Consider the following 18,481-nt stretch of genomic DNA (forward strand, 5'->3'; position numbering starts at 1 on the left):
AAGGCCAAAAAGATCATCAAGGACTACCTCTCTGTCCATCCAGCACTGTGCTGGATGTAGCCTAGTTCCAGCTTGAGTTGAGTTGTGCTTTACTTTGCACTGAATTGAATGACTCGAGAGAGAGAGAGAGACAGATGTTAATGCCACTTATATTGATGAGAATGTGTGAATTGTGTGTTTTGTGACAGCAGTTCACTCTGTGTGAGTGAAAACTGGGCAAACAGACAAACAGCAAAGTCAACACTATTGTAATGGTACCTCAAAGGTTGGGACGGTGACCTGGTGTGCATTTTCATGTCTTCAAGCCTGAGAAAGAAAGAGGGAGACAAAGATGGAGGGTTCACATGTCCAAAGGCAGCATGTTTGCACATGTATATTTACTTAGAGCACAGGGAAGGGGGAAAGTAGTGATTACTAAGTCATTTTGGAAGAGAGCATCCAGTAGGCTACATGACTAAAACGAAAGCTTAAAAATGACTTTCTAGAGGAAAACCAAATCGAGTATTTTTCAACAGAAACCCCAGCGTGAAACAGAGCCATTATCCTGAAAATCCTGCCCTGCCTGGCAGTGCCTGTGTTATTTCAGCTAGATAACCATGGAAACCTGAGCCCCGAATCAGATCACAGAGCCACAGACTGTCTTACTTGCTAGAACAGTGATCCCACATCTTTTTTGAACCGTGGCCCACCATGACACTATATAAAATTCTGCAGTACACCTAAAATGTCCCAATTCATTAATTTAGTTTTTCTATAGATTAAATAGGGTTAATTTTATTTTCATCGTTTTCATAGTTCCTTACTCATAATGGTTAATGTGTGTACCTCTTCAAGAGTGTCCTGAAATCTGCGCCAGAATTTATTTTGTTTTAGGTCAGGTAAAATAAGTATTTCGTTTTTAACAGTTTATGCTAGAGACTATCAGTTTTCTTCATTATAAAAAGGTGCGACCACAGACACAAAGCCATGTTCTGTTTCTTTCTATAGCAAGAGGCTGTGGTATAGAGTAAGAAATCATCATGATAAGGAAAAGTTTCACGGCACACCTGAGTTCCTCAGTTGGGAACCACTGAGCTAGAAGACGGCGCTAGACAGATAAATTCAAATCATTCCACAGTTTACAACTGTCCGCCAGCGGGGTGGTTTTCATGCCTCCCAGAATTTTTACCTGTGGGTTATAACCTTAAATATGCATTACTTTCCATAGTGCAGAGGACGGAGTTCATCAAAACGTGGAACACTATACTGCTAAGGGAGGAAAGGCTGAATTCCTCACCGGAGATCTCAAAAAGGTGCCAACTAATAAGATGGGAGGATCTTAAAGGGGAAGTTTGAGGTATCCATGGCAATTCTTACCTTAGGGCTCCCGTTGTGGCCAACCTGGGCTGGCGCCGGCCCTTTAAGGCACGCAGTTTATCTCCTTGGGTCATGCAGAGCCCGTTCTCTCCAATGTAGTCGTTCTGTGGAGAGAACGCATGAACCGGTAAGATATGCGCCTAAGCATGTTCAGTAGATCACAATGAAACAAAGCAAAACATGGCCGTGTTTTGTGTACAAGAAGAACAGCTGTCTACGGAAATAGCTCTCCCACCCCTATAGTATGTCTAGTGCCGGTTTGATAAATAAACTCAGCAAAAAAAGAAACATTCTCTCACTGTCAACTGCGTTTTCCCCCAGCAAACTTAACGTGTAAATATTTGTATTTTCAGATTCAACAAATGAGACAAACTGAACAAGTTCCACAGACATGTGACTAACAGAAAATGAATAATGTGTCCCTGAACAAAGGGGGGGGGTCAAAAGTAAGTCAGTATCTGGTGTGGCCACCAGCTGCATTAAGTACTGCAGTGCATCTCCTCCTCATGGACTGCACCAGATTTGCCCGTTCTTGCTGTGAGATGTTACCCCACTCTTCCACCAAGGCACCTGCAAGTTCCCGGACATTTCTGGGGGGGAATGGCCCTAGCCCTCACCCTCCTATCCAACAGGTCCCAGACGTGCTCAATGGGATTGAGATCCGGGCTCTTCGCTGGCCATGGCAGAACACTGACATTCCTGTCTTGCAGGAAATCACGCACAGAACGAGCATTATGGCTGGTGGCATTGTCATGCTGGAGGGCCATGTCAGGATGAGCCTGCAGGAAGGGTACCACATGAGGGAGGAGGATGTCTTCCCTGTAACGCACAGTGTTGAGATTGCCTGCAATGACAACAAGCTCAGTCCGATGATGCTGTGACACACCGCCCCAGACCATGGACAATCCACCTCCAAATCGATCCCGCTCCAGAGTACAGGCCTCGGTGTAACGCTCATTCCTTCAACAATAAACACGAATCTGACCATCACCCCTGGAGAGACAAAACCACGAATCGTCAGTGAAGAGCACTTTTTGCCAGTCCTGTCTTGTCCAGTGATGGGTTTGTGCCCATAGGCGACGTTGTTGCCGGTGATGTCTGAGGACCTGCCTTACAACAGGCCTACAAGCCCTCAGTCCAGCCTCTCTCAGCCAATTGCAGACAGTCTGAGCACTGATGGAGGGATTGTGCGTTCCTGGTGTAACTCGGGCAGTTGTTGTTGCCATCCTGTACCGGTCCCGCAGGTGTGATGTTCGGATGTACCGATCCTGTGCAGGTGTTGTTACACGTGGTCTGCCACTGCGAGGATAATCAGCTGTCTGTCCTGTCTCCCTGTAGCGCTGTCTTAGGCGTCTCACAGTACAGACATTGCAATTTATTGCCCTGGCCACATCTGCTGTCCTCATGCCTCCTTGCAGCATGCCTAAGGCACGTTCACACAGATGAGCAGGGACCCTGGGCATCTTTCTTTTGGTGTTTTTCAGAGTCAGTAGAAAGGCCTCTTTAGTGTCCTAAGTTTTCATAACTGTGACCTTAATTTCCTACCGTCTGTAAGCTGTTAGTGTCTTAACAATTGTTTATGGTTCATTGAACAAGCATGGAAAACAGTGTTTAAACCCTTTACAATAGAGATCTGTGTAGTTATTTGGATTTTTACGAATTATCTCTGAAAAAGGGACGTTTCTTTTTTTGCTGAGTATACATTAGGTACGAAATAATACACCCTAGACGTCTCAGATTTTCTTCAGGTCAACAGTTGTGTGTGATTCATTTGATATAAATAATTTGACCCTGGGATAAGAGTACAAGATCAGAAGCCTTTAGAAGCAAACATCTACTGTCTGTCCTCACAGCCCCCAGAACTTACGGACAACCACCGACTACGCACAGACACGCACGTGAACACACACACACTCTCCGCAGGGAAATTGAGTCAGCCTCCACAAGAGTAGACGATACTTAGTCATCCCCACGCTACAGCTCCAAACAAGAGAGGGTAAGGGTGTGTGAGGGTAAGGGGAGTAGGCCACCTATAACTGAACATTCTAGAAGGAACACTAGAATGGTTTTACATCAAAAGTGGGGGAATAGCTGTAGCCTCAGATGTTTCACATCCACGGGGAAATGGGGCATTATCAGGGTCGTGTTCATTAGGCGCCAAACAGAAAATAACTTATTAAAAACAGGGTTGAAACAATTCGCAATTTCCTAAGTGAACACAGGGATGTATTGATTAAGGTGAAACAAGTGTTTCTTATTGGACAAGTTCAGATACTCCCTCCCTGTTTCAGTTTTTTAAATTCATTTTAGTGCCTAACAAACAGGACCCTGGGAAGTGTTGTGGGGTGGCACTGACCTCTTGGAGGCGGTCGATGCTGTGGGACTTGAGGATGCCAGCAGGGCTGGTGGTGATGGTGGTGTGGGTGGGGTTGAGGGTGAGGTCGTCCATGCTGGAGGTGAGGCGAGACACGCCCCTCGGCTGCTTCTGCTGCGAACGCTGCACGTCTCCTTGCATCCACATGGCTGCTTGCCTCCTGACAGAGAAACAGATCGGAGAAAGCGATGAGCGGAAGACGAAAAGGGAGAGAAATATGGAAAGGTGTGGGGGAGTGAGAGGTTGCATTAGGACACACTCACCGACCATGGGACCTTAAGTCTATAAGACCATGTCACTTGTGGCCTGACCAGAGAGAGACAGTTTATATCCCAGGACAATGGAATCGATGCTAAGAGATAATACTACAACTGCTGTTGAAGGGCTGAATGGAGGGGGGGGGACAGATTTGACCAACAATTTACCCCATTTAATCTTTACCTCTTTGTTCACCCAGAACATGGCAGACAGCTTTGGAGAGACTAGGACCAACAACAAGCTGTGGATAACCAGGACAGGAATCTGTTCAGCTTCACAGATGATGGATGGACTGGGAACAAGTCCCGAGCACTATTTAAAACACACACGCTAACACACACTCTTCCCACAAAACAGCAGTTGAGCAAGCCTGAAAAGCTGTCTAAAGCATCCTACTGGTATGTGTAAGATCTTTCATCTGTCCTTGCATTTCCTGTTAGACTCTCCCCCATGGAGGAGTATGTTATCCCCCTTCACAACACACACGAGTGCCAGACTTTCTGGTTTAGTCAGCAAGTTGAATAAAAAGTGGTCAGCCAACACATTTGGATGAACTGGTATAAAGATTAAAGAACACTTAAGAAAAATAACATAAATTCTCCCCTGACAAAATCTACAGCAGAGCGTGTTATCAGGCCATAACCTGAGGCACAAACATTTCATTGGCTCTGAAGATTTCCATACCCCCCCCCCTAAATTCCCCCTCAACTCTGAATGAACAAGACAAATTGCCAATCAAGGGCACAAAGACTATGTCAAGACAGTTCCTTGCTTGAGAAACTGTGGATTCTAACAATTGCTCTTCCAAAGGCTTATAATGTATATGAATGACAAGTAGCTAGAGGAAAATGATCTAGGACCAGCTATAAGGAATACTTACTCCTCCAGGAAGTGCTGCTGAGGGCCGATGACGGAGCCTGGTCGGCAGACCCTGATCCAGGCGATGGTCTCTGCTGCTGTAAAGCGGTAGTGCTTCATCAGGTAACAGCCTATGAGAGTGCCTGTACGCCCAAGGCCAGCTGATTGATAGAGAGAGAGAGATAGATAAGAGATAAATAAAAACAGATGGGATAAAGAGACAGATAAAGACATGACCATAATGTTATCAGATTTGTTCTATAAATAAGACTTTTAGGAACATAGGCTCCATCACATAAGACATGGGTACAGTATCACTGCAATACTAGAGCACTACAGTAACACTGGTAAGTAATACGCCTGACAAGAGGCATACATTAAACAACACTGCCCCCTAATGTAAGACCTACAGACCTGCGTTCAGTGGCAAAGAATACAAAAATACAGCCTACAGTTGAGCGCTGCATTACTGATCAACTTGGCAGCCAAATAACATTCCAATGAAGAGTGAACTCTTTAAAATCCCTCTTAACAAACATAAAATACGTAAGGTGCGTTTGATTTAGCTTGCCAGGCACACAATGGAAACAGTCCAAATAGTGCAGACCCCATATGCCAGGCAAGCCAAATCAAGCACACCTCAGGTATATCAGATATTTGAAATATCTGAACATATACTGCAGTGTGCGCACGCGCATGTCTCACCTTTGCAGTGGACGGCCACGGCTCCGTCGGTGCTCTCGCAGATGTGAAGGAAGCGGCGGGTGATGACGTCGCTTGGCGTGCTGCCGTCTACAAAGAACAGGTCGTAGTGGTCGAAGCCGGCATCCGTGAAGCGCTGGGCATCGTAGATCTTCTTGTTGAGCCGGACGACCGAGGTAACGTTGTGCTGTCGGAAGTAGGGGAAGTATGCTTCTGGAGCGTGAAGAGGGTAGCCTGGTTTAGGGGGGGGAGATTAAGAACAGTTAATTTGTGTAAAACTTAGGTACGGACAACTAATTCTAGACTTTCCGGTGAAGACAAAAAGTAACGAAAGCCTTGTTAAGCTCAGAGCAATCTTTGGTTTGTTGTCAAACTTATTACTATGCCAATGACTCCATCTGCTGTTACAGAGGAGAACAGACAAGGGAAAACAGATGCATAGGGAAAGTCTATCTAAATCTCCAATCTAAACCCGAACCTTGTCAAGGTTCATTGGTCGAGACAACACTATTAAATTACTTTGGAACGGCTGTTGATTCTGAAAGAAAAAGGGTCCATAAAAGGTCACGGAGAGAATCCAAAACTCATCTCACCATTTTCTATTTTACTTTTGGGATGGGGTCCACTGAAGGCCAGAAATTTCCCAGGCACGATCCAGTTGAAGTCTCCATTTTCCACTCGCTATAACAGAGAGAGAGAGAAGACGACTCAACATATCCAACAGGGGCCCAGAAGAAAAGGGATATGGACATTTTGCTCTGACTGAAAATTCTACTTCAACACTAAATGCTTTATTCAGACTTTCCAGGCTGGCCAGTTAGTAGCCATCTTCAGTATCAGCCTAAACTGATGGCTCCCACTAGCCTGGTCCCAGATCGGTTTGTACCGCCTTGCCTACTCCTATTGTCATTGCTAATCCATGGCACAAACAGCTCTGGGACCAGGCTAGACTGCCACAACATTATCAAAAAAGTAATTTTGTGACTATGTGCCACACACTTTAGTAGTAGACGACAATATTCTGCCCGGTTTTGCCTAGTCGGGTCAAACTAACTGATGTCACTCACACAAGACGTTTTCATTAAACTAAAAGGTCACGTCAGCTCATCAGTCGAGCGCAGCGTTGCGTAACAGAGTGGGATTGTGAATATTGTAGGGGTGCTTCCATTTGCATTTTACAGATGCTCTGCCGTTCAAACTGATGGGTGGACGCTTACTATTGGAGCAGGTCCAAGGTCAACATGTCATCATTACCTCGTAGTGCTCGTATTCGTCCACATCAAATGTCTCAAAGTCAAAGAATCCATGCTGCAGGGCCTGAAGAGGAAAGAAAAGAACAGAGACAGTTTAATATATGTATGTGTGTGTCTCAATTCATTCATGACCAAGCAAAACTGAAGTGACCCAGGCAGCCTTAGAACTAGATTCACCTCAAGCCTGCGGTCCACCGGAAAGCCTGACGCACAAAAGCCTATGCAGGGTCATGATGACCGATTACAATCTGCGTCGCTCAGAACAGATACTGTTACAGCGGAGGATGGCAAAGTGACCCAGACAGTCATTATCAGCTGCATCAAACTAAGCCATGTTGATGATAATGTGGGCTTACAAGGATAGGGATAATAAAGCAACAATAACATAAGAGGGTTACTGGCATGACAAAGTGACGCGTTTGCTAGGTGCAAGGCTAAATGACTAATTACTAAATTACTACATGTGGGCACTTTAACCCGCCAACTCAATTATAGCGTTGGTGAGGATTGATGCATAGTGAACAGTCAGCAACCAACCAAAGCCTTGAGGGTCATTGTGAGTAGAGAACGTGGAACCACCGTGCTCCTTCCCAGTATTCTACCCCACACCACTGTGTGTCTCCTGTCTAAGGCCTGTGACATTTGCAGCAGTTGTGTCAAATAGGGAGTGTCTGATTATGTGTGTGAAGTCAGTACTACACTGTACCAGCCATACACTGTAGAGCTATCATTGGTAAGCATTAGGGGGTTGTGATTCGCAGAATTGTAAAATGAAGTTGAAATTATTTAGTGAATTTTATATAGTTCGGCTGAGCCAATATATATTTTTTTAAGTTTTTATTTTTTTTATTTTTGCTTCTCCAAGGCAGCGAGCCAAAGAGCTATTCAGCTCCAGTCCTGTTAGTGTCCCAGAAGAGTTGACTGGTTTTCTTTATCCACCAGAAATCAAGTCTCAACTGGTTTAAAAGATCAGCCACTGAGTTCATAGTTCTGGATTCCCATGTCTAGATCAGTCACAGATTCTAAAGCCAGAAGGATAGCCAAAGAGATATTAAAAACTATTTGATCTATTTTACTTCAAAACAAAGTCAGATAGATGGGAGAGATCTGGTCTTTACTGTCCAGGCCTTTATTCTTAAATCAAAACCGGTTAAACTAATTATCGCATTTCATGTCACCAGTTGAGTTCTAAAGAAACCACCCGATCCAGCTCTCCAGCCTGTGAATTAACAGTAAATCAAAGTAACACAGCTACTGTCAAACAAACCTCCATGCCCCTCACATAACGCATACAATAATACAATACTGTCCAAGTAGAATATATTGTGTACGCGCTCTTTCAAGGTTAAGTTCAGGGTCTGTCCTTGGCTCAGAAACGTATCCGACTGCATTTAAAATCACTATATAGTAAAATAAATCCATGGACAGGCAGAGAGCAGGAGACTATCCATTTGAGACAGGGAAACTGAGATGCACACAAACATTGGACACGTGAGCGTGCATGTTCACTGCACGCACACACTGCGCTGACAGCCTCTTTCCATCCCCTCTTCTCTGTCAGGTCTGTAGTGTTGACAACTGTCTGAGCTGCTCTCCCCCCAGGTCTGTGTTACGCAACTCTTCTCAGTTCTCCTGAGCAGCAGGTTTAATAGACAATTAACCTCTCAGCAAACCAGGGTTAACTATGGCCTCTTTCTGTACCACGCTTAGGTTTATAAAGAAGGAAATCCATTTGAACCATTTACACTGTGGTGAACACCCGACCCACCTGTCTGTGAGGGTACATACCTACAGTGCATTCGGAAAGTATTCAGACCCTTTGATTTTTTCCACTTTGTTACGTTACAGCCTTATTCTAAAAAATTATTCAATTGTCCCCCCCCCCCCCAATCTACACACAATACCCCATAATGACAAAGCAAAAAAAGTTTGAATTTTTGCTAATGTATTTAAAAAAAACTGAAATATCACATTTACATAGGTATTCAGACTCTTTACTCAGTACTTTGTTGAAGCACCTTTGGCAGCGATTACAGCCTCGAGTCTTCTTGGGTATGACGCCAGAAGCTTGGCACACTTGTATTTGGGGAGTTTCTCCCATTCTTCTCTGCACATCATCTCAAGCTCTATCAGGTTGCATGGGGAGCATCGCTGCACTCCTGCATTGTCTTGGCTGTGTGCTGTTCTGAGGGCTATATACCAGAATTGGTGCCAATTTCATTCAGGAAGTGAATTTAAATTACCCCAAACCCTTATTGTAAATATATGGGACTGGAGTCTAAGGTTTCAATAGTGCCACAGACTAACTTGTTATTATTCCCTGCCTCTCACAATGGGAAGGGAAATTCCCAGGGTCTTCGGGGAGTGACGTAGTGTGTGTGTGTGTGTGTACTAGGGCCTTTTGTGGAAGTTGACAGGAAATACTGGAATGTGCCATGGAATCGCAGACATTCCTATATGATGGCTGTCTGACAAGTCTTTCCAGAATGACACTGCTGGCAAACTAAGTCCCCAGCATGGCTGATGTAACCTAAAGAGTGGTTATTGTGGGTGTTTGCCTTTGTCTACTGTACCTGCAGTGCCACGTGAGACTGTGCTACCTTCCTACAGCTCACCTACAGGGTTACATAACTGTCCCCCCCATACAGAGACAAACTAGCACACTCCCTTCATCACTCAGAAACTGCACAACATAAGTCTCCCGCTGCCGGACTACAAAACTCTGCCCTCAGTCTGGGATTGCCATCTAAATGCTAGGTCAGGATGCTACAGAGAGACAGACAACTGCTAACATGCCAACCTTATCGACCATGTTGAGTGCACTAGCATCGCAAAAGAAAAATGTACACATACATGTTATTCAACCCTTTCACCCGCAAGCGAACAAGCGTCTGTGTAGCCAAGCGCTAAAATAGAACTTGGATCTATTTGAGATGTGCCACAATTCCCCTCCGTATTGGATACTAACTAGGTTTCCCTTTTTACCTGTGGATTAATCGGAGTAAAGAAACACACAACTTTGTATGACTATGGATCAAAATTCTACAAAGAACCAGCTAAAAAAAGGGGACCATATGCATGTCAGGTAAAATAACAACCTAGTGTTAATCTCCCAGAACAAACTAGCCAGCAAAAGCTAGCTAGCTAAATGTTACTTGTCTGTTTGGACCTGCCCACAAATGAATACAGTTGGTTATGATGGACGCAAGCTAGTGGCCGGTGTAGTCAGCAAGTAAGTGTTGGCTTGGCCTTGGCTATAAGAAAGTCTGTAGAATGGTGATAAAGAGGGAGGAAAAGAGGGCGCAGAAGGAAAGCAATCAAAATCAGCTACACAAAAGATGTCTTTCTATTTAACATTACGATTTACTGGAAATTCACTAAGTCCATAAATACACAAAACTCACCTTCCGGATTCCTTGCAAGCAGTCGAGAATAGTCAGGTTGTATGTGCAGTTTCCAAATGAGGCGTCTCTGAAAATCAAAGAAATTAAGAAGTGAGTGAGAGATTAATTGAAAAATGAGTTAAGTGTCGCAATTACCACATTGGAGAGATTGGAAAGACAATATGCTGAAGCCCAAACATGGGAACTATACAGAACAAAAATATAAAACGCAACATGTAAAGTGTTGGTCCCATTTTCATGAGCTAAAATAAAAGAGCCCAGAAATGTTCAATACGCACAAAGTTTCTCAAATTTTGTTAATATCCATGTTAGTGAGCATTTCTTCTTCGCCAAGATAATCCATCCACCTGACAGGTGTTGCATATTAAGAAGCTGATTAAACAGATCATTACACCGGTGCACCTTGTGCTGAGGACATTAAAAGGCCACAAATGTGCAGTTTTGGTCACACAACACAATGCAACAGACGTCTCAAGTTAAGGGAGCGTGCAATTGGCATGCTGACTGCAGGAAAGTCAAACAGAGCTGTTACCAGAAAATGTCATGTTCATTTCTCTACCATAAGCTGCCTCCAACATTATTTTTGATAATTTGGCAGTACATACAACTGGCCTTACAACTGCAGACCACTTGTAATCATGCCAGCCCAGGACCTCCACATCTGGCTTCTTCACCTGCGGGACTGTCTGAGGAGGGGGGGCTGGCTCCCAAGTGGGTGGGCCTATGCCCTCCCAGGCCCACCCATGGCTGTGCCCATTCACAGTCATGCATAATCCATAGATTAGGGCCTAATTTATTTATTTAAATTGACTGACTTCCTTCTATGAACTGTAACTCAGTAAAATATTTGAAATTGTTGCATTTATATATTTGTTCAGTATGTGAATTTCGGTATTTTGCAGGTACTATTTAATTAAGCTGCCAGTTGAGGGCTTGTGAGGTGTCTGTTTCTCAGCTAGACACTAATGTACTTGTCCTCTTGCTCAGTTGTGCACCGGGGCATCCCACTCCTCTTTCTATTCTGGTTAGAGCCAGTATCCGCTGTTCTGTGAAGGGAGTAGTACACAGCGTTGTACGAGATCTTCAGTTTCTTGGCAATTTCTCGCAATGAATAGCCTTCATTTCTCAGAACAAGAATAGACTGATGAGGTTCAGTAGAAAGTTATTTGTTTCTGGCCATTTTGAGCCTGTAATCAAACCCACAAATGCTGATGCTCCAGATACTCAACTAGTCTAAAGAAGGCCAGTTTTATTGCTTCTTTAAAAATCAGGACAACAGTTTTCAGCTGTGCTAACATAATTGCAAAAGGGTTTTCTAATGATCAACTGTGATTAGCTAACACAACATGCCATTGGACCACAGGAGTGATGGTTGCTGAAAACGGGCCTCTGTACGCCTACGGAGATATTCCTTAAATCTGCCGTTTCCAGCTAAAATAGTCATTTACAACATTAACACTGTCTACACTGTATTTCTGATCAATTTGATGTTATTTTAATGGACAAAAAAATATATCTTTCAAAAACAAGGTGACCCCAAACCTCAGCTACGAAACAAGGTACCCTCCATGTACTCACCCCTATCAAAACACAGCAAACATCCCCATTGCACACACACAAATCAGAAACCACTGGTCCATATCCGAACATAGAATCCAAACATCTCATCTTTTGTGGGACATGGGCATCAAGAGGAATGCTCCAATTGAATAAGTCCTTGAGCCAGGACAAGTGATGTCACCATCCACTTCTCAGGTGACAGACAGTGACCTTGGATATAATTGGGATACTAGATATGCCAACGACAAAGGAGAACAAAAAAAACATTACATTTGGAAAGAACACTTGAAACAGGGCAATGGGGAGATCGATGTATATGTATATATTCATGGTGAAAACTGAACACGTAAGACTTTCGTCACGTCCTTAAGGAGATGTTCCGTGCAGAGAATTGGCCCTGAGAGAGGAGACCAGCGAATGTGGGAAGACATATCTTTCTAGAGACAGCTTTTCATGAAATCAAAGCACTTGCATTTCGGCCTCAGCTCATTTGGCATTCCCCAATGCTGACATTCTTTTTTAAATTAATCTATAAACACAGCTTCCCTGTTTCACAAACACACAATTTCGCACGCACAACATCTCAAAAAGCACATTATGCACGCATGTACTTAATTCCTCATTTCATAGGCATATTGTAGCTGGCAGAAGAATCTGGGTCAAATTCAGCTGTTTGTTCTCGTTCCTCTCTCTTGGTCGGAGTGCTGCTGCAGGCTGGGAGCGCTCTGTTACTGACAGGAGCATCAAAGTAAATGGCAGAACTTCAACCAAGAGCCTTCAAGAGGCCACCTATACAAAGTGGTGTGTCAGAGACATGAGGAGTTCAGTTACCGTGACACCACTCACAACACAAAACAAGGTGTTTCAGACACAAAAGGCTGAAACTGTTTCTGTACGTGTGTGTGATTATATGCCGTAATGCAGGGGTCTCCAACAGGTAGATTGAGAGCTACCAGTTTCTTGCAGCCCACCTATGAGTAGCTCACCAAATCATTCTGAAAGTACATGCATTTTTCATGGTTTCCATTGCAAACTGTCATCAACAAATCTCACAAGTATTAGACACCTCAAGCTCCTGGCTACTACGCAATCAAAGCCACATTGACATTATCCCCCCCCCCCCCGGTTAGCCCCTACTGGCTTAAAAAGCTAAACATAATATCTGCCAGCAATATTGCCCATCTGTCTGTTTGGTGCACGCATTTGTCTATCACTCTGTGTGTAGCCAATTAGTGATGCTAATGATAACAGCCTTGTTGGTAGAAAGACATTCCCTAAAACCTTCTCAATTAAGTGTTAACTGCAAAGTAGGCTTACCTGACAGAACTACAGTTTCAGTCAAAAGTTTGGACATCTACTCATTCAAGGGAAAATGCCAAGAGTGTGCGAAGCTTTCATCGGGGCAAAGGGGTGGCTACTTTGAAGAATCTAAAATATATTTTGATTTATTTAACACTTTTTTGGTTACTACATATGTATTATTTCATAGTTTTGATGTCTTCACTATTATTCTACAATGTAGAAAATAGTAAAAATTGGAATGAATAGGTGTCCAAACGTTTGACTGGTACTGTATATCGTGATTATTGGTATCAATTGGGTGGCGATTCTTTTACCGTAACATGTGCTGCAGCAATAGGCCTAACAGCAGAAACATTGCTAGACCGACACATTCCACTCTCGCTAGATAGGCAATTAAAAAAGAGGAATAACACAATTTAAAACAGACCTAAAAAACATAAATTTGTTGTTCTCTATGAAGAATTGTAATCTTGAGTAAAAAAACAATTAAAAAAAGAAAATAGGAAAAAAATCCCAGAACAGGAGAAAGCTAACTGAAAAAAAAGAAAATCAGCAATTTTGTGTTACAGCATTAATTTAAGATGGATTACATTTAGATTGTGTCACTGTCCTACATACAATAGCCCATAATGTTAAAGTAGAATTATGTTTTAGACATTTCTACTAATCAATTAAAAAAGAAAAGCTGAAATGTCTTTAGTCAATAAGTATTCAACCCCTTTATTACTGCAAGCCTAAATAAGTTCAGGAGTAATACATTTGCTTAACAAGTCACATAATAAGTTACATGGACTCGCTCTGTGTGCAATAATAGTCAACATTATCTTTGAATGAATACCTCATCTCTGTACCCTACACATAATTGTAAGGTCCCGCAGTCGAGAAGTGAATTTCAAACATAGATTCAACCAAAGACCAGGGAGGTTTTCCAATGCTTCGCAAAGAGCACTTATTGGTAGATAGGTAAAAATAAAAATACAGACATTCAATAACCCTTTGAACATGGTGAAGTTATTAATAACACTTTGGATGATGTATCAATACAGCCAGTCACTACTAACACACAGGCGTCCTTCCTAACGCAGTTGCCGGAGAGGAAGGAAACCACTCAGGAATTTCACCATGAGGCCAATGGTGACTTTAAAACAGTTACAGAGTTTAATGGATGTGATAGGAGAAAACTGAGGATGGATCAACAACATTGTTGTTACTCCACAATACTAACCTAATTGACAGAGTGAAAAGGAAGCCTGTACAGAACACAAATATTCCAAAACATGCATCCTGTTTGCAACAAGGCACTAAAGTAAGACTGCAAAAAATGTGGCAAAGAAATTTACTTTATATCCTGAATACAAAGCGTTGTTTGGGACAAATCCAACACATCATTGAGTACCACTCTTCATACTGTATTTTCAAGCATGGTGGTGGATGCATCATGTTATGGATATGCTTATCATCGGCAAGGACTAGGGAGATTTTCAGGTTAAAAAAAGAAACGGAATGGAGCTAAGCACAGGCAAAATCCTAGAGGAAAACCTGGTTCAGTCTGCTTTCCAACCAACACTGGAAGACAAATTCACCTTTCAGCAGGACAATAACCTTAAACAAGGCCAAATATACAACACTGGAGTTGCTTACCAAGACAGTGAATGTTCCCGAGTGGCCGAGTAACAGTTTTGACTTAAGTCTACGGCAAAACTTGAAAATGCCTGTCTAGCAATGATCAACAACCAACCTGACAGACCTTAAAGAACAAACAAATATTATATATACACTGCTCAAAAAAATAAAGGGAACACTTAAACAACACAATGTAACTCCAAGTCAATCACACTTCTGTGAAATCAAACTGTCCACTTAGGAAGCAACACTGATTGACAATAAATTTCACATGCTGTTGTGCAAATGGAATAGACAAAAGGTGGAAATTATAGGCAATTAGCAAGACACCCCCAAAAAAGGAGTGATTCTGCAGGTGGTGACCACAGACCACTTCTCAGTTCCTATGCTTCCTGGCTGATGTTTTGGTCACTTTTGAATGCTGGCGGTGCTCTCACTCTAGTGGTAGCATGAGACGGAGTCTACAACCCACACAAGTGGCTCAGGTAGTGCAGTTCATCCAGGATGGCACATCAATGCGAGCTGTGGCAAAAAGGTTTGCTGTGTCTGTCAGCGTAGTGTCCAGAGCATGGAGGCGCTACCAGGAGACAGGCCAGTACATCAGGAGACGTGGAGGAGGCCGTAGGAGGGCAACAACCCAGCAGCAGGACCGCTACCTCCGCCTTTGTGCAAGGAGGTGCACTGCCAGAGCCCTGCAAAATGACCTCCAGCAGGCCACAAATGTGCATGTGTCAGCATATGGTCTCACAAGGGGTCTGAGGATCTCATCTCGGTACCTAATGGCAGTCAGGCTACCTCTGGCGAGCACATGGAGGGCTGTGCGGCCCCACAAAGAAATGCCACCCCACACCATGACTGACCCATCGCCAAACCGGTCATGCTGGAGGATGTTGCAGGCAGCAGAACGTTCTCCACGGCGTCTCCAGACTCTGTCACGTCTGTCACATGTGCTCATGTGCTCAGTGTGAACCTGCTTTCATCTGTGAAGAGCACAGGGCGCCAGTGGCGAATTTGCCAATCTTGGTGTTCTCTGGCAAATGCCAAACGTCCTGCACGGTGTTGGGCTGTAAGCACAACCCCCACCTGTGGACGTCAGGCCCTCATACCACCCTCATGGAGTCTGTTTCTGACCGTTTGAGCAGACACATGCACATTTGTGGCCTGCTGGAGGTCATTTTGCAGGGCGCTGGCAGTGCACCTCCTTGCACAAAGGCGGAGGTAGCGGTCCTGCTGCTGGGTTGTTGCCCTCCTACGGCCTCCTCCACGTCTCCTGATGTACTGGCCTGTCTCCTGGTAGCGCCTCCATGCTCTGGACACTACGCTGACAGACACAGCAAACCTTTTTGCCACAGCTCGCATTGATGTGCCATCCTGGATGAACTGCACTACCTGAGCCACTTGTGTGGGTTGTAGACTCCGTCTCATGCTACCACTAGAGTGAGAGCACCGCCAGCATTCAAAAGTGACCAAAACATCAGCCAGGAAGCATAGGAACTGAGAAGTGGTCTGTGGTCACCACCTGCAGAATCACTCCTTTTTTGGGGGTGTCTTGCTAATTGCCTATAATTTCCACCTTTTGTCTATTCCATTTGCACAACAGCATGTGAAATTTATTGTCAATCAGTGTTGCTTCCTAAGTGGACAGTTTGATTTCACAGAAGTGTGATTGACTTGGATTTACATTGTGTTGTTTAAGTGTTCCCTTTATTTTTTTGAGCAGTGTATATATATCTTTTTTTAAATGGGCAAATATTGTACAATCCAGGTGTGCAAAGCTCTTAGAGACATACCCAGAAAGACACAGCTGTAATCGCTGCCAAAGTGGTGTAAATACTTATGTAAATTAGATATGTTTTAACTTTGTCATTATGGGGTATTGTGTGTAGATTGGTGAGATTTTTAAAAATATTTAATCTATTTTGAATTCAGGCTGGAACAACAAAATGTGGAAAAAGTTAAGGGGTATGAATACTTTCTGAACGCACTGAACACTGACAGAAAACATCTGTTGTACACCAAGGACACGGGGGAAAATTGCAGGGTAGAAGAGAAGAGTGTGTCTATTTGAAAGTTTTTAAAAAACGAGTAGCTTGCGGAAGTAAAAAAAAAATTAAGTAGCTCTCATGCTAGAAAAGGTTGGAGACCCCTGCCATAATGTGTGCCTACAAACCGTAATGCAGGGGTCTCCAACAGGTTGATTGAAAGCTACCAGTAGCTCGCAGCCCACCTACGAGTAGCTCGCCAAACAATTCCAAAAGTATACTACATTTTTCATGTGTTCCATTGCAAACCGTCAAACAAATATTACAACTATCAGACACCGCAAGCTACCGTGTAATCAACACAATATTGGCTTTATCCCACCGCTGGTTAGCCACTATTGGCTTAAAAACCTAACACAATATCTGCAAATTCATTTCCAGCAACATTGACCCCATCTGTCTACACATGGTGCGTGCATTTATCTATCATGCCGTGTGAAGCCAGTTGATATGGTAACTGTCTTGTGGGTTGACAGAAATAGTTTCCCCAAAACCTTTCAAATTAAATGTTAACTGCAAAGTAGGCTTACCTAGCAGAAGTATATCATGAGTAAGTATATCATTTGTATCCATTATTTGCAAACTCTGCCATGAAATGAGCAGCAGCAGTACAGATCCGTCACTAGACAGGCACATTGCTCACTCGCTAGATTCACAATAAAATTAAAATAAAAGAGGGATTACACAAAAAAAATCTGCTATTAAAAAAATAAAAAATAAATCAGACCCCCCCGAAAAAAAGATTGATTTAACAATTGACATGGCCTCAGAACATCCAATTTCATTGTTCCTTTACGAACAATTGTAATTGAGAAAAACAACAACTCTAAAACCAGGAAATATACAACTGAGAAAAGACAATTTAGGGAAAAAAATACCACTTAGAGTGGTTTATTAACCATTCTTTTACCAGGTTTATTGACAGAAAACATTGTACAAGAGAAAGTAGTGCACTAAGGACCCGGGGAAGAGTTGCAGGGGAGAAGAGGGGAACGTGCATATTTGACAGCTAGAAAAAGACATTTGTATCTTGCGACATGTTTAATTTTTCTTTTTAAGTAGCTCATGCTAGAAAATGTTAGAGACCGCTGACATAATGTGTGTCTATGTACTACTGTGAGTGTGTGTGGTCCGTCCATTTCCCTCTCATAACATTGTAACAACCCCATCCAAAAACCAAACTCCAGTCCGCACAGTTAAAATAAGTCAGCTACTAACTATGGGAGGTGAGGATCAGGGAAGCATCTGTGTCCAACTGTTCTCTAAACACACACACACACACACGACCCTCTGGAGGGAGCCACTGGGGAGAGGTGGGACGAATAAGGTCAAAGGCCCAGTTAGAAATAGACTTTCTAAAAGTAGCCCAGCGATATCCATCAAATCAAGTTCAAAGGAAACTAAATTGTGCTGGCAACGCAGAGTGGTGGGAGGAGGATTGTCCAGCCTTCGTTACACAAGTATGTAAAAATAGGGCTCTAGCGTAGTTGGGAATGCTCCCACAGCTTAAAGTGCGGGACAAGAGAGCATAATGATCGAATGAGAACACCATCTCCCCTCTTCACCAATCTCTACTCGTTCATTCTCCACCCAACACAACAAGTTACATAAGTGCCATCCCTTTAGCTAGGGGCCATTAGAGCTGGTCAAGTAAACTGACAAAGCTCCATTCTTCTCCATTCACACAGCCCCGTGGTCCCGGCAAGAAGGCCATCTTTGTGGGCCACACAAGGCCCCAATTAAACAAGA

At 43.4% G+C, this 18,481-nt stretch overlaps 1 protein-coding gene across 2 annotated transcripts in view; it reads right to left on the bottom strand.

The window, feature by feature from the left end:
• The window catches only part of LOC120054662 (dual specificity protein phosphatase CDC14AB-like), a 47,172-nt gene that overhangs the window by 11,766 nt on the left and 16,925 nt on the right, over positions 1-18,481 (bottom strand). For both annotated transcript variants that reach the window (XM_039002190.1, XM_039002189.1), the window contains exons 6-13: positions 10,206-10,272; positions 6,803-6,865; positions 6,142-6,229; positions 5,552-5,782; positions 4,869-5,007; positions 3,713-3,890; positions 1,357-1,460; positions 259-306 (exon numbers count right to left, since the gene is read on the bottom strand). In XM_039002190.1, the coding sequence (XP_038858118.1) occupies positions 259-306; positions 1,357-1,460; positions 3,713-3,890; positions 4,869-5,007; positions 5,552-5,782; positions 6,142-6,229; positions 6,803-6,865; positions 10,206-10,272 (918 nt within the window). The remainder of the gene's footprint in view (positions 1-258; positions 307-1,356; positions 1,461-3,712; positions 3,891-4,868; positions 5,008-5,551; positions 5,783-6,141; positions 6,230-6,802; positions 6,866-10,205; positions 10,273-18,481) is intronic.

This window comes from Salvelinus namaycush, chromosome 10 (genome assembly GCF_016432855.1).
Source record: "Salvelinus namaycush isolate Seneca chromosome 10, SaNama_1.0, whole genome shotgun sequence".
Classification (NCBI taxonomy): domain Eukaryota; kingdom Metazoa; phylum Chordata; class Actinopteri; order Salmoniformes; family Salmonidae; genus Salvelinus; species Salvelinus namaycush.